The sequence below is a fragment of the Sander vitreus genome, chromosome 3, assembly GCF_031162955.1.
Source record: "Sander vitreus isolate 19-12246 chromosome 3, sanVit1, whole genome shotgun sequence".
Classification (NCBI taxonomy): Eukaryota; Metazoa; Chordata; class Actinopteri; order Perciformes; family Percidae; genus Sander; species Sander vitreus.
This window is the reverse complement of record NC_135857.1, coordinates 28,386,238-28,400,521: the sequence shown is the minus strand read 5'-3', so window position 1 is coordinate 28,400,521 and position 14,284 is coordinate 28,386,238. Positions and strand designations below refer to the sequence as shown.

At 40.4% G+C, this 14,284-nt stretch overlaps 1 protein-coding gene across 1 annotated transcript; it reads left to right on the top strand.

Moving 5' to 3' along the window:
• Positions 1-1,979: 1,979 nt before the first annotated feature.
• crk (v-crk avian sarcoma virus CT10 oncogene homolog) lies at positions 1,980-12,411 on the top strand. The gene is made up of 3 exons (XM_078246806.1): positions 1,980-2,527; positions 3,479-4,065; positions 7,735-12,411. Exons 1-3 carry the CDS (start codon positions 2,308-2,310, stop codon positions 7,870-7,872), a joined length of 945 nt encoding a protein of 314 aa, XP_078102932.1. The 5' UTR covers positions 1,980-2,307; the 3' UTR covers positions 7,873-12,411.
• The last annotated feature ends 1,873 nt before the right edge of the window (positions 12,412-14,284 follow it).

Below are 14,284 nucleotides of genomic sequence, written 5' to 3'. Positions count from 1 at the left end.
CTGCTTGTCATTACATGCAAAGTAACTACAGTCCTTTCATATGTTAGAGTAAAACGTAACGTTTAACGTTGTGTTTACCTTGGACTCATGGAGCAGGACAGGCTATGAATGCTTTAAGTGACCAGAAGATGTGAAGATGCCGTTTATGTATTGCTCAAAGACTGCTGATATGTTGTGAAATGTAAAAAGAAACATGATAATATGAATCTGAAGGCAGAGTATCTTGAGTCTTTTCTCTCTTCATGAGTCTTTCTTCAATATATGTTTCTCAATATACAGTATACCTCTGTATTATTCTCTATACAATATCTTCTTCTGTCACCCTTTACCTAAAGCTTATATGGCTCTTTAATTTTCATGTCTATTGCAAAGAATGCTCTGTGCATTCATTTACAGATGAAATTGTAAAACATATCATTTTCTGTTTTGCCATGGATCCCAATAAATTCTATGATACAAAAACAAATCCTGCATTTCTTACTTTTGTGATTGAATATTATGACTGCTGGAGATCTGTCATCCACAGCAAATGTTTGGATATAGGAGTCAGCTATATCCAGTGTTGGCGCCCAGAGAAGAGACTATTTGCTAACTATGGCATAAATGTGTGCATTTAACTGAGTTGTCCTGCTGCTTTAATGTTTGGTAATCCTCTCAAAAAGAAGATTGAGATCCTGAAAGTCTGTTCTTCTGCTAGCTAGCAGCAATTTTTTTTACCAGTGGTTGGTTTATAACAATATCCTGCCGAGGTGGCCACAGAGGTGTCAAGTTTTTTCTTTAAAAGGCAGACTATGCGCTGTAGATAATAGCCTACTGGTGACCGCAGTTACTATATTCTTTAAAAGAAACGCTAACATCTGCCAACTATGAGCAAATGAGGTAGAAATGCTAAGCAACAGTACTTGGCAAATAGCCAATCAAATTGCAGTGAGGGAATAGGCAATCAGCCCTACATGGCATCAAATGTATGGCATCCAAAAGGCTTTGGGCGTGTCGTGTATTGTTGTTTTCCAACACTCCTTTGATATTGCGAGCATGGGGCTATCCCCACATAGCATTCCCTCGAGCCAAGCACATTTAAAACTATTATATTTAGCCATTGGCCTTACGTTGTAGAACAAATAACAGCAGCAACCGAGAAATATTTATGTCATGCAATAATCCAAAACATTTTTGAATTTCTAGGTTACTCAGTACCACTAAAACCACTTTTTCGGTTGCAAGCATTGCTTTGCCCCACTTGCCCTACTTGGCCCACAAGACCAGTGGCCTCAAAATGTGATTGATACAGCATGATGATAGTTTTAGTTCAGTTAAATAGTGCATTGGTTTTTGTCTGCAACTATAAGGTAGGCCTAATCATTTTATGTTATGTTGGTTCTATTGGATATAAGACCGCAACATTCAGCCATAACAATATGGATATTGAAATGATTAAGGATTTCTAATAGTCTTTGGCTGACATCTAGTGGCCAAGCTTACAATTTGCAACCAAGCCGCTATTTACTGGGTTAAATGTGCTAGACATGTTTTTGAGAGCTTCTAAATGCTTGTGGGAGCAAAATTGGAAGTGTATTTGTCCCCAGTGTAAATACAGCACCTTCGATATTGAGGCAAAGCTTTTTTGACAGCAACCCACCAACATAAAGGACAGGGCCGTCAAGTTAAACAGAGTTAACAGGAACTGGAAGAGCAATTTACTCCAAAATTAGAGCTTGCAAAATGTGTCACCTTTAAAAAGGAAAATATACACCTAACTATTTGGTAAGCGACGCCAAGTTTATAATAGAATAATCACCAAATGGCGTTGTTGCATTCAGACTTTTTCTGATGATTAAAAGTGTGTATGATTAGCAATATAATATTTTGCCGCTCTAAATGGTTTTATTTTGATAGTTTTTACTTTCATAGATTCTGACTAACTTGACACTGGTGCGTCTGGTGCACATAATTACTGCGTCACATCCGGTGAGAGGTGTCTTTTTTTGTTTTCCCGTATCCGCCATTTCAGTTTTTGAAGTTAGTTGTCATCGGTCGCTGGATTGTAGCTGAAATTCTGTCGCTTAAACGCATTACATGATTATTAGAGCTTAATTCCGCTCATAAACCGAATAAGAGTCCTTTTTATTTCGTGGTTGTGGTTCTATATCGGCGAATTGATGTCCAGACAGCCAGCTGCGGATGTCGCCTGTTTACTAAACGTGCTCTAGGCGCTAAAGTTTTTGTATGAGTTGAAGGCTTTGCTTGTGGATAACGGGAGGGAGAGAAGGGAAGGCCCGGTGAAGCCTCGGCTTTGGAGTGGTTATCATGGCCGGAAATTTTGACGCTGAGGACCGTGGCAGCTGGTACTGGGGTCGGTTAAGCAGGCAGGAGGCTGTGTCTCTGTTGCAGGGGCAGAGGCACGGCGTGTTTCTGGTCCGGGACTCCATCACCAGCCCCGGCGACTACGTGCTCTCGGTATCAGAGAACTCCAAAGTCTCGCATTACATAATTAACAGCATCAGCAACAACCGACAATCCGGTCCAGGTAAGATAACAGAGTGGTTTGGAGGGCCTCGGTATTATAGAGATGCTAAAGTGACCATTCTTGCATGACTTGCACCAAAAGAGATGCGCAATAGTGCCTTTCCACTCTCTTGTATGGAGAATAGGCAGGCCAGACACATTGACACATGTGTCAATTTAATGTTGGGTTGTTACGTTGCAATGGTTTCAGTCCTTGCACAATACATTGGTTCAGTAAATCACAGAGATTGGTGCACGTTTTTGTCACTAAAATACACCTTGTAAAGTGAGCCTTATTTATCAGCTGACACTGACCCTGAGAGAGTTCTAAATGTTAAAAAGTCTGTCATAGTGCCAGGTTTTAATAGACTTTGACCAGCCGTTGTCCCCTGCCTCTTCTGGGGTTTTCCTGTGTGGGCATTGCATTGCAGACGAATATTTGTTGTATATCCTCATGCTTTTTCAAAACTACACAGACCTTTAACTAGAAGGAACAAAACAAATATGCCTGAGAAAAGAAATGCAAAATAAGGAAACAAAAATCCTTCCTGGTCACTCTGGAAAGCACCACCATCATGCTTGGTTACATGAATAGATATGCTTCAGATCTTCCAGATTTGAACATGCAAGAGCAAGTAATATGTTGAATAAGAAATTTATATGTTTTTTTTTCTTCCTGGACTATATGCCTGACCATTGCATATACTAATTATTCTGAACTTTTGAACACAACGCCCTCAACATTGTTGCATATCCTGCACTAAACCATACAGCCTTCTTTTCTTATAGTTAGACAGTTATATTGTACATATTTAAGTTTATTGTGTCTTTTATTATTAATCATTTCCTCCATTTCCATTGAATATGTTAATGTATGCACCATCCATCTAGGCAAATTTCTTGTGTTACTTGCTTAGCATTAAATCCTATTCTGATTCTGACTCCTCTTCCATCCTCCCCTCATTTTCACCAGTTTTGGCCCATCCGAGGTTTCGAATCGGTGACCAGGAGTTCGATGCTCTCCCTGCTTTGCTAGAGTTCTACAAAATCCACTACTTGGACACCACCACCTTAATAGAACCCATTAACAAGTCCAAACACACTTCCTTCATCAGCCTCGGCCCCGGCGGTCCCCCGCCTCGCCTGGAAGACGAGTATGTCCGAGCACTTTTCGATTTTCCCGGCAATGATGAGGAGGATCTCCCATTTAGGAAGGGCGATATTCTCCGAGTTCTGGAGAAGCCAGAGGAGCAGTGGTGGAACGCCCAGAACTCTGAAGGCCGAGCGGGGATGATCCCAGTGCCGTACGTGGAGAAGTACCGACCAGCGTCTCCGAGTTCGGTGGCAGGGCCCGGCGTTCCTGGCGGGCCGCCGGGAGGAATGGGAATGCTAGGGAACTCTGACGGCTCTGCAGCACAGTCCGGCCCTCCGCTGCTGGGAGACCCCAGCCAGTACGCCCAGCCCACCCCCCTGCCAAATCTCCAGAATGGACCTGTCTATGCCAGGGCCATACAGAAGAGGGTGCCTAATGCCTACGACAAGACTGCCCTGGCCTTAGAGGTAAATATGGACGTGTGTGTGTGGTGTTTTTTTCCTGACTCTATGCATCCTCTTAACATGTGCTAGAGGAGAGGAGACAGTTAGTGAAGAAGGATGTAGGGCCAGCCCTTTAAGCCTATCAAGACTGAGCTCGCATTCTTTCGCTTTCTTTTTCCATTACTACAAAACATAGTATTTGTTGAGCAGGGTGAATAGAAATCATCAAGGTTAGAAAGTGCACAGCCAGATCTCTGTAGTTTCTAGATAAGTTGTTCATTTAATATCTCTTTTGCGGCGATCAGTCCAGTGACATTAAAGAAACATCTGCATAAAGTCTGCCCAAAATGTTTATTAGCTCATTGGCTTCATCTCTTTGGAATAGAAAGAAAGATGATTTTAACATAGGGTGCCCCAATATAAAAACTGCCATTAAGCTTTGCTCCCTGCTCACGGTGGCTGGGCTGTTAAACTGTCCGGAAGCGAGAGCGGGGCTCCCACGGAGCAGGTCGTTGGGGGGGAGGAAATAGTTTGTGTTTGGGAACAGTACCATTTCCTCTGGTCTCTGTGAAGCCAGGAGTCAAGCTGAGCCAGGAGTGGGACTCGGAGGCAGACTAGTCGGAGTATGCTCTTGTCTCTCCTGCCCTGCAACGCTAGTAAGATACGAAATACAGATCCATCCTTGGACTCCTCAAATCTGTGCCACAAGTCTGCTGTTGGTTGATTTCTTTCCCCAGCTTTTGTCAGCCAGAAAAACTTTTGTTTATTTTAACTTTGCTCCGTTACATATGACCGATGGATCCTTTTGTATGAGTTTCTGGCACTCCCACCTGTGAAGGACTTGTCTGACTTAGACCTATGTAAGGCTGCGTGTTTTCTCCACTCCAGTTGGCTAGTAGTGACTCAGCAAGGACAGTTAATAATTAGCTCATGTTTCCTTGTCTCGTTGTCTTCAGAAAACCCTCTCTGATTGTGAAGATCACTCCTTACCTGTGGTAAACGAGACTAACTTAAAATCATGTATTAGTTTAATGATACTGTGTATACTGGCCCCGCCTGTCGTCTTAATAACACTGTCAAGTCCATAATGCTGAATCCCTGTTTCAGGTGGTTATATGCATGTGTAATGCTGTTACTTGTTTTTGAAGTTTCGAGACACAGAAAACTAGCCTGACGTCGTCATACTCAGATTCTAGTCAGAATATGAACTTCCCGACCTCAAATGTTGTGGGCGGGGCTACGTTTGGCGATGAATTGTTTTATGAAATGTCCCTAAAATTAAAAAAAAATATCCATCATACTTTCCTAAAGCCTAAGGTGAAGTCTTTGAACCACAGTTTGTTTCCAACCAACAGTCCCAAAGATATTTACAATCATAATAACCAGAGAAATGCAGTAAATCCCTACATTTAAGAAGCTGGAACAAGGTTATGTTTGGCATTGTTGCTTTGAAATTGACGCAAACGATTACTCAGTTACCAAAAGACTGAGGCTTATACTGTTCAGTTTTTGTATGAACCGTCTCAAAGAAGTGTTACTTTAACAGTGTGGTAATTTAGAGGCCATAGCTTGAGGTTGTGCTGTATTGAATTGCATCTTAATTGTGTTTATGGTATTTTGCCCTCTATACTATAGGGAGCCAAAATGGCACCAACACCTTACAGTAAGTTGGCTGGGACTAGTATTCAAATGGCTGTGGCTTGTTACATAAAAATGAAAAAGTCTTCATGCTTTTCATTATGCAGACACATCGGCACCTCTAGTTAAAGAATCCTAAATGTAATGCCTAGGGATGTCCGTAGTCGATCCTAAGGACATTTTGAATGCATTGATACCTGCTGTATTAAAGCCTTATCCATTGCTAATCCTTTGCTCATCCTTTGCTCACTGTGCTTCAGGGACACCTTTTTGTGAAAACGCTACATTTTGCTTCATTAACACAATGTTGCGAACGAGTGACCTACAAAACACACAAACAAACGGCAGCCAGCAGTTTAAATTAATGATATCCACAAGCTACAGCAAAGCATGCAAGCAGAGTCACTTGTGACTTGGTAGTTGAGAATGCTGTAATCAGTCATGTTTCAAGCAAAGAGGCCAAATATTTTCTGGCTTCAGGTTCTCAAATGTGAAGAGTTGTTGCTCTTTGTCAGATAGCAAATGAAATATGTTTGGGTTCTGGACTGTTAGACGGACATCAAAATGAAAACGACTGCACACTCTCTTCTCCAGTACACCATGCTTTATTCAAACGTTTCAGGCTAGCTCGCCTTCTTCAGAATGGTGTCTGATGTTGTTTCTGTTTCCAGTTTCCTTATATACAGCCATTGATCAGTCCTGTGACTTATGAATCACCGTACCTAGGAGGTATACTAAACTACATAATCATCATCTTTTTTTATAATATCTTATTTTAAGTCCTAGAGGATTTAGAAATTTACTAGAAAAATGTAAATGCAAAACAGAATGTTACAACCAGCTTTTAAGAAAATTCTTAAGCGGGTGCCTGGGTAGCGACCTGGTAGAGCGCGCGCCTATATACAGAGGCTCAGTCCTCGACCCAATCTTTGCACCTGAATGGCTAAAAAAATGTTATTAAAACCAATACAACGTTCCGAATGCTGCTCTTTCATTTTTCCTTTTTTAAAACCTAAAATAGTTATGGATAACCAGAACTTATTTAAAAAAACAGTTTTTTTATATTTTGTTTATAAACATGTTCTTCTTCAACAAATGACCAATCGAAAACACTCTGCAGATTAGTCGACAATGAAAATAATTGTTGTTGCATACTAAACAATTTGGACTATACTAAATACTAAAAGAAACCATTAAAGGAAATGCAGAACCATTTAGCTGTCGAACATACCTAAATTGTGTATCTGATTTTAAGTGTGCACTGTTGAGCTGCATTAGGTGGGAAAAAGAATACTAAAACTGCACCAGCAACAGAAAAAAACCTTGAAAACCTTGATTCAGAGTCAGTGCGGCCAGTTACACATTGATTTAACACAAGGAAGATTGTTTTAACTGGTAACGGGTCATCAAACTGATACTATGTGCCCTGGAGGAGTGTCGGAGTGTAAGCTTTAAGCGTGCCCACACCACTTTAACCCCTGACTATTTAGTCGTCACCCACATTGACTTGAACTTTGGAACTGTCGGTTAGTCCTTGTTTGCTCAGTTTCAGTGACACTGGAACAACCAATGCGCTCCCTGTCCAATTTTAATCATACATGCTTGCACCTGGCAGTAGGGCTGCAACTACTGTTTAGTGTTTTGGGGGTTTATTTTTCATTACATTTTTGTTAATCTGCTAGTCATTTAGTCTATAGAGTGTCAAATAGTGAAAATGCCTAGCACAAATTCCCAGGATCCAACAGTCTTTAACCAAAAAAGTCAATTTATAGTGATACAAAAGCAGCAAATCCTCATATCTGTGGAACTGGAACCGGTGGATATTTGGCGTTTTTGCTTAATAAATGACTGAAACAATAAATAAATGATCAAAAATGTTAATATTCTGTTGATCCAACAATTTCTTCAGCTTTCTCTGGCAACGATGGATTCGAAAGATGTCAAAGTTGTCTGTATTTTTAATGCTCACAAGAAATCTTGTAACCTTTTCATCTCTTCACATAATGACTCCTCGCTGCTGAACTCTCTCACACCTTTTCGTCTCTCCCTCCCCAGGTGGGCGATATGGTGAAGGTGACCAAAATAAACGTGAACGGCCAGTGGGAGGGTGAATGTAAAGGCAAACGTGGCCACTTTCCCTTCACACACGTCAAACTGCTGGACCAGCACAACGCCGAGGATGAACTCAGCTGAGAGCGGACAGCCAGGCCGCAACCTGGACACTAGTATTAGACCCTTCCTCACCCCTCCCTACCTCCCTTCCAACCCATTCCACATGATCACCTGCTCCCCTCACGGCTGCTCCAGCTTTTAACCAAGTACAGTTTCAGAGAATCACTGAGAACAAAACAAACACGCCCTTGCCAGATCCTTGTAACGCACACACCCTCCATTTCTACCCCTCTGAATAATCATGCCCACCCTTCTCCACCACCTGCTCTGACTGACTAACTTAAAAAAAAAAAAAAAGGGGGGTCATATACTCTACAGTCAAACTATAAACTGTATCTCCTGATCCATGGATGTGGCACCACCCTTCAGAGATCCCCTCGTCATGTCCCTGCCGTGGACACGTTATCGTCACTCGCTCCTCAGGAGACTCCTCGCCGCAGAGTTCAACCACTTCCTCTTCCTGCGTTGGAGCCAGTAGATAACTGCTCAGTGCTGTGTCATTTTTCATCCTCATCTTCATCCGTCGCCATGGTTACAGCGCTGTAGGATCACGGGTGCTGCATTCATGTCAGATGGGAATACAGTAACAACTTGAGGGGGTAACAACACAGTTTTCATGTGTTGTTTTGTGTAAAGCTGCATTATTGAATTTCTTTTAGGAACTTTGTTAAAAGCATAGTTTGACATTTTTAGAAACTTGCCTATTCATCGTCTTACCAAGAGTTACATGAGGAGATTGATACTACTCTGTGTCTCTACGGTAGATATGAAGCTACCGCCAGCAGCTGATTAGCGTAGCTTTGCATAAAGACTGGAAGCAGGGGGGAAACTGCTAGCCTAGCTGTGGGTGAACGTAACAAAATGCTCTTACAAGACCCTCTAAAGTTAAAACTAGTTAAAACATTCTATTTTGTTTGTTTAATTCCTAGGAAAAAGTTTAAAAAGACAGTTCAGTTTATAGAGATTATGTGCTGGACTATTTCTTGGCAGGGACCAGTTGCCAGGCAACCAGTGCCCAGCCAAGCAATAGTCCAGCACATAATCTGTATCTCGACGTTTGCTGTAACTCTCTGCTGGTAGTAGGGCTGTAACGATGTGAAACCGAAATCGCAACACTCGGATCCACAAACCTGTGTCGCGGTGTGAGAAGGCAGAATCGCGACACACCCCTTCCAACTCCCAGAGTTATCCTTCCCGTCCAGATCCAATGCTACCACATCTTTAAGTTACTATTTGGGTTAGTCATTTTGGTGCCTTATCCCCCTTTTGTCGGGTAAATTTAGCCAACTGTAAAGACGGCTAAATGGGAGGGGTGGGGGCACCGGTAACGCTAACGGAGGTGTAAGGTTACGAATGGCCGCTGTTCTGACTCGGGTGCCTGGGTCCGTTTCCCGACGGTTCAGTAAACTGCCGTTAGCGTCCTTAGCATCGGAATTAAGTGCTGACCGGGTTTGGATTGCTGTAATGATAGTGGCTGGCTGCTAGCTGGCTGGGGGCTGACTGTGGATGTGTCCCCGGGGCGGTTGTCCGCTCTCATCCCGACTGAAGCCTTGCAGCGCCGGGAGAGTGAGGCAGGCAGACGGGGGTGTGCTAGCTGGCTAAATTACCATTAGACTAGTCGTCTATCTGTACAGTTAACGTTACTGATGAATTCGTGGGTTAGCCCAGAGTTGTTAACCGTGGTCGAAACAATCGTACTAAAAATAACGGAGCGTGTTGAGCGATGTCGTAATCTTATGTTACCCACCAAGAATTGGCTAACGTTATAGACCAAGCATTAGCATTAGCTACTTATCAACCAGTGCCTTTTATACTAGGCTAACCTTAAAGCAACACCAAAGCACTTTTCCTCTTCTGCCCCCCTACAGGTTGGAAGCGGAATTGTCCATTACTGTTAACATTATTCTTCAGTCTCATTCGAACTACAGATCCGCTACCCAATCTGGCAAACTTGTATAGTGCGGTTATAGCCGGTAGAGAGCCGCAAAGCGAATGCAGAAGTGCCGGTCACCCTGTTGATGAACCACTGAAACGATTTTGGAAACGTTATCTTGAGGTACAAAAGAATCTTTGGTGTTGGATCGATCGATCGATATTGAAATCAATCAATATCAATAAATAAGGTCTCTGTTGTATTACTGTGTTGCAATGTGTAATCAATGACAAAACGATGCCATGTGGCAGAAAAAAAGTATTACGTTTACTGAGTATAACTCTCTGGATCGTGCAACAAGGCAGTCCTCCTTAGTTCTTTCGGGAAATGATTGTAAAGATTTACAAAGAATAGGTTTACGACATTTACTCTCTAACTGGGACGTTTTGGGGCCAATTGGCGGGAATTTGCTGTTGACAAAATACACACGGCGATACACTGGTAAGAGCAAATTACGTTTACCCATGTAATTGTATACCACTGTATTGTGTAACCAGTTAGCTTCATTTAATATTGTATGTGGTGTAACAAGTTCCTTCCAGAGACCATTTTGCAGATCCCCCTTTTGTGCGACCAAAGATTTGTTTGTACGAGTTTACAACACCAAACATTTGCATCTCCAAAACTTGACGGAACATCTAGTTAAACGTTTGCATCTACCATTTTTCTTATTGGACATGAATGCAGCATCATTCTAGGGTAACCCAAGCAGCGAATGACGAGATCAGCAAGGCTCGAATCCCGCAGCAGCATTTTATCACTGGGAAGATTTAACAGGAATAGTGTGTCTCAGAGAAAGAGCCAAATCAACTGAAGGTGTACAGTTCTCAAGGAGCGGACCAAGGACCAGTCCAGCACCCATACCAAATATCAAATGGAGAAAACAAAAACCGAGTTGAGACCAGCAGCGACTTTATGTAGTTCTAGCCGTAGAGCAGGCCCCAGCAGAGAACCTGAGAACCTTCAAGACAATTGTTGAGGTGGACATAAAGGCAACACTACATTCATCCTCTCCACACCTTCCACCTTGGCTCACCTCAGCCCTATCCACCCATGACCAAGTACCACCAAGTAGTCTTTTGTAAGAAGAAAAAAAAAAGAACATATTGTTATGAAATGATGTACTATGTGATTATCATTACATGCTAAAATATTGTTTATTGTTTGTACTTTGTAGTTTTCTTCATAGCTGATTTTGTCTGGGAGGAATGTTTCGATGTACACGTTTCACTGCTGCGTGTTGGGAGGGAGCATTGGGTAGCTGGTGCAAAATGGATAAACTGACATCTGTTGGCCCCCAGCTCTCACAAGGCCACGTGTGTTCCCATACATCAGCCAAGTACATGAATGAAGTTGTACAGAGTGAATGTAGACTGTCCACTATGTTAGTTAGTACTGTCTTCTCATATTTGTGCTCTGCATTCAGCTCACTAAATATACCTTAGAAAACAGACTGCTCTGTGTTCAAATCTCCTCAAATGTGTCCAAGAAAAGAGAAAGTTGTATTATTTGGGACCTGCCCTTTTTGTTTTTAACCTTTTCAATAATCTTACTGCCACCTTGCACCGTTTTGTTCTTTTAATCTTCTGGCTTATCGGCCTGCATTTCCTTTGTGCTTCCTCACTTAATCCTCTGCCACTCTTTTATTTAAAGACTTTTTTTATGTCACAGTTTTCCCCCCCTGAAGAGGTTGTTTTCTGTTGAGATTGAATCAATCTATTTGTTGACACCTGACAATCATCACCCTCATATCATAATGCAGACTGGTTTAGACTGAAGGAGGCTGGCTAGATTAGACCTTTGCCAGAGTTGAGCCACTTTGAATTTGAGCTGTGAGAACTCGCAGTCTCTTCCAAGCGAGGGGTTCCTCTCAGAAGTCACAATACAATATTTCTGTCCAGCACACCATGTCACCTTTAGGTGGCACTATAACAGCATTCAGAGAGATGGTGTCCTTCTGAAAGGATATTCTGCCAGTGTTTATGAGATTAAAGGAGATGACATTTGATTTTTAACAGAATGCACTTACCGCTTTTACACTAAGTTTGCATTATATGCCCACCTTTTTTAAGGTTTTTTTTTAAATTATCCTGGATTGCTCCCACTCATTAGTTTCCATGATCTTATAGCTTTGCCTGACAAGCTCTGTCCTGCTCTCACATTTTATTTTCAAGTTGGCCATCTTCCAAACCAATTTAATATTTACTATTTAAAAAATATTTGGTTGACTTCTCTGAGAAATCTGGCCATGGAAAGAAACATTTGTGTACTGCCAGCTTTTGACACAGTCCAGTTTTATCTGTAGTTATGATCAAATCAAGCATCTTTGTCACTCGCACTACACATGGCAGGTGCTTAGCTAAGAGAATCATTATCTGATGAATTGCATTGCCAATGAAGCCACCAAGAAGTATTTTTTTTTTTAGTAGCCCTGCATGAAGTCATTCATTTCCTTTCATCCAGAAGTAAGGGATGGCAAAATGCCAGTGGAAATTGTGTTAATATCAAAATGTGCCATTTTATTATAACACTATATTCTTTCAAGACAATTGAAATTACCTTTTTATTTTCTGTAGCATGTAATGTGTTAATATACTAGTAAATAAAGTCAAACCCATGACAAGTGATTTGTATTGACTATTTTGTATGTTTGTGAAAACAATGAGCAGAGAAGCTTAACATAGCATATCAAAACCACTTCAAATTACTGGGAATATGTTCAACAAATGTTTTAATGCTGTACAATTTATGACCAAAAACCATTTTTCATTCATGCTGCACATGGCAGTTGCCTAGCTACAGAAATTACTGCCATTCATATTACCATGGGATATTTTTAGTAGCACTGTATGAAGCTGTGTAACTGTAGTGTCAATGTACAGGAGGAGTGTAGCCAAACAAGTTACTGTATATGCATCAGCCTACTAAAGCTAAAGTGCAGCCAGCAAGAAAACTGCCATTAAATATGGTCTAATGGCAGATGAAAAGACATCTCATAATATTCTTCTAACCGCATTGTTTCACCTATTGACAATCACGAACAAAATGACTTCAACATAGCAGCAGTTTCTGTATAATTGAGCAGTGTAATTGTAATTTAATTCCTGTTACACTGCTCAATTATACAGAAACTGCTGCTTTGCTAATTTAATGGCAAAAGACAACTTGGCAGTGAAAACATGTTTTAACGTGTCTATTTTTTCAATCTCCTTGCCTTTTACTTAACTGTTCTGCTATTGACAATGTTTTTGTTGTCATGTCATAAGAGACATGTAAATTAAATAATGATCGATTAAAAGGCACTCGAAAGGTAAACATAAGGTCATCTATTGATATATATTTTGAGAAGTAATTATAGAAACATCAGTCAGCACCCCAATAACAGAGGTAAATATTTCATTTGTGCTGCTTAATATTTGCTCCAAATATTATTTCCTATACTCTAAGCTCCATGTACATGGCAACATCTAAGATGTTGGTTATTCATTTTTTTTCTGAAAAAAGACTCAAATTAATTTGTCTTCACAACAGTTTAAATGAGCCCTTCTAACCAACTAATATTTTCCATTATGGACTGCCTATATAAGCAACCAATATTTTCCTTTGTCATGCTAGTATAATAAGTACTGTATAACATTGTTTTTTTTCTTGTTTTATGTGTGTTTATTTTCTCCTTTGTCTTTCTTGTCTTGTGAAGAAGACTCTAGCAATGTCACATGAATGTATGATCTTAGTCTGTTAACAATGGTGTTTGTGTATACTTACATATATTATGAATCAGTGTCCTTATATGTGAAAAATCTGAATCAGCTTTAATGGCCAAGTAAGTGTGAACATATAAGGAATCTGACTCTGGCTTTTTGTTGCTCTCAGTCTCAACATACATACACAGAAATAGACATACAGCTAAAAACAAACATCAAAGCTGAACAAGCTAAACATGAACATTCGACTACTATGTATAGATATACGTTTGTATATAAAAACAATTATATTATACACACAGACTACATATGCATACCCATTCGTACACACATTGTAAAGAGTAACACAATGCAATGCAAAGGTGCAAATGGTGCTGGTATAAATAAATAATTATTAATATAACAGGCTGCTTACATATCTGAGGTAGGTGGATATGACAGTATATATGGGGTATATTTGACAGATATTTAAAGGACAATTATTGATAGATACATACACATGTATATTACATTGGAGTAATTATTTCCTGTAATATAATGCCTGGAGAAAGACACTTTTCAAGTCCTTGGAGGGTTTTTACTAGGCGTTTCTCTTTTACATTACCTTGCAAATTATATGTATATTGTATCTTTTTATTTTTTATATGTATAAATGTAAAATGTGTAAATAAAGAAACAAACTAAATTATAGAAACACACAATGAATGTACATGTATATAATTTACAAAAAAAAATGCATTTAGTGTTTGTTACTCTAAATGAGCTTGCAGAGATTCTGACCTTACAAAAATAAAAA

What these genes read in the sequence shown, in the direction of transcription:
- crk (XM_078246806.1), top strand. Translation starts at nt 2,308, where the DNA reads ATGGCCGGAAATTTTGACGCTGAGGACCGTGGCAGCTGGTACTGGGGT. An exon ending in CAACCGACAATCCGGTCCAG is followed by an intron (nt 2,528 to 3,478) that starts GTAAGATAACAG and finishes CATTTTCACCAG; the next exon opens with TTTTGGCCCATCCGAGGTTT. An exon ending in AGACTGCCCTGGCCTTAGAG is followed by an intron (nt 4,066 to 7,734) that starts GTAAATATGGAC and finishes CTCCCTCCCCAG; the next exon opens with GTGGGCGATATGGTGAAGGT.